The sequence below is a fragment of the Ammospiza caudacuta genome, chromosome 7, assembly GCF_027887145.1.
Source record: "Ammospiza caudacuta isolate bAmmCau1 chromosome 7, bAmmCau1.pri, whole genome shotgun sequence".
Taxonomy (NCBI): Eukaryota; Metazoa; Chordata; class Aves; order Passeriformes; family Passerellidae; genus Ammospiza; species Ammospiza caudacuta.
In genome coordinates, this window is record NC_080599.1 from 9,914,540 (window position 1) to 9,916,319 (window position 1,780).

The 1,780-nt window shown below is 50.3% G+C and overlaps 1 protein-coding gene across 1 annotated transcript; it reads left to right on the forward strand.

The window, feature by feature from the left end:
* Positions 1 to 530: 530 nt before the first annotated feature.
* On the forward strand, positions 531 to 1,463 carry LOC131560350 (olfactory receptor 14C36-like). Its single transcript, XM_058809033.1, has one exon. The coding sequence runs from the start codon at positions 531 to 533 to the stop codon at positions 1,461 to 1,463; it is 933 nt and encodes a 310-aa protein (XP_058665016.1).
* Positions 1,464 to 1,780: the final 317 nt, after the last annotated feature.

The window sequence follows — 1,780 nt, forward strand, 5'->3', positions numbered from 1 at the left end:
TTCAGTCCAAGCTGGGAGCCTTAATCCAGGGTGCAAACCTGTCCTAGAGCATCTCCGAGTTTTAAGATTGATAGGGAAAGGCAGAGGAGTTGTGACACAGAAAATGTTGCTGGGTTGGTGAAATGAGCAACGTGAGTCCTTGGCTACAATTGTGGAGCTGGGCTGTGGTGTATCCATCTTCTCTCAGTAGTACATGGGAGATTTTTAGGGAAAACGTGGGAAGCTGATAATTCTCCCCTTGAAAAGGTTAAAGCCCAGAGAAACTCTGAACAGGTCAGAATTACAGATCATCTCCCCTCATCTCTTTGCCTCACAGAATTTGCTCTTTTCTCCCTGAGGGTTTCTAATATCCAACAACACCAGCAGAGATATGAGAGTGCTTAAAAAAACCCCAGAAAAATAACATCATGTCCATCTGCGTTACAAAGGAGGGTGTATGGGAAATGGCTTTGATTTTGGTTACAGGTATTTCCTCTAACTCTTCACTGTTCCTTTCTCCATGAACAGGTTCCCATGTGAAGCCACAGCAAATGTCCAACAGCAGCTCCATCAGCCACTTCCTCCTGCTGGCGTTGGCAGACACGCGGCAGCTGCAGCTCCTGCACTTCTGCCTCTTGCTGGGCATCTCCCTGGCTGCCCTCCTGGGCAACGGCCTCATCATCAGCGCCGTAGCCTGCAGCCACCACCTGCACATGCCCATGTTCTTCTTCCTGCTCAACCTGGCCCTCAGTGACCTGGGCTCCATCTGCACCACTGTCCCCAAAGCCATGCACAATTCCCTCTGGGACACCAGGAACATCTCCTACACAGGATGTGCAGCCCAGGTTTTTCTGATCATCTGCTTCCTCGGAACAGAGCTTACCCTCCTGACCATCATGTGCTATGACCGCTATGTGTCCATCTGCAAACCCCTGCACTACGGGACCTTGCTGGGCAGCAGAGCTTGTGCCCACATGGCAGCAGCTGCCTGGGCCAGTGCCTTCCTCAATGCTCTCATGCACACGGTCAATACATTTTCCCTGCCCCTGTGCCATGGCAATGCCCTGGGCCAGTTCTTCTGTGAAATCCCCGCCATTCTCAAGCTTTCCTGCTCACACTCCAACCTCAGGGAACTCGGGTTCATTGTGGTTAGCCTTTGTTTAGGACTCAGCTGTTTTGCGTTCATTGTTTTCTCCTATGTGCAGATCTTCATGGCCGTGCTGAGGATCCCCTCTGAGCATGGACGGCACAAAGCCTTTTCCACCTGCCTCCCTCACCTGGCCGTGGTCTCCATGTTCCTCAGCACTGCAGCACTTGCTCATCTGAAACCCCTCTCCATGTCCTCCCCATCCCTGGATCTGGCCCTGTCAGTTCTGTACTCGGTGGTGTCACCAGCCCTGAACCCCCTCATCTACAGCCTGAGGAACCAGGAGCTCAAGGCTGCAGTGTGGAGACTGATGACTGGATGGTTTCAGAAACATTAAACTTCTGGCCAACTTCTGCATATCACTTGTAACGAAACTCATTTTTGATAGTTCTTGATGGTTTCATTTTCGGAATTAGTTTCCTTTGTTCTACATCTATTAATCTTGTCCATAAAGAAATATCATTCCTTGTGCCATTTTTCATTTTGTTTCTCTCCATTTTCCCTGTGGGCACAGACTGTGTCAATGAGGGGCTATGCTCTTTGTGGCTTTACAGGAACTAAAGGATCTCCCAGCAAAGTTTTCTGCAGAGATGCCCTTTTGTTGCCTTCTCTGGAGCTGCAGCAGCAATGTCTGTGTGCAGAGCTGGGGGCAGA

What these genes read in the sequence shown, in the direction of transcription:
- LOC131560350 (XM_058809033.1), top strand. Translation starts at nt 531, where the DNA reads ATGTCCAACAGCAGCTCCATCAGCCACTTCCTCCTGCTGGCGTTGGCA.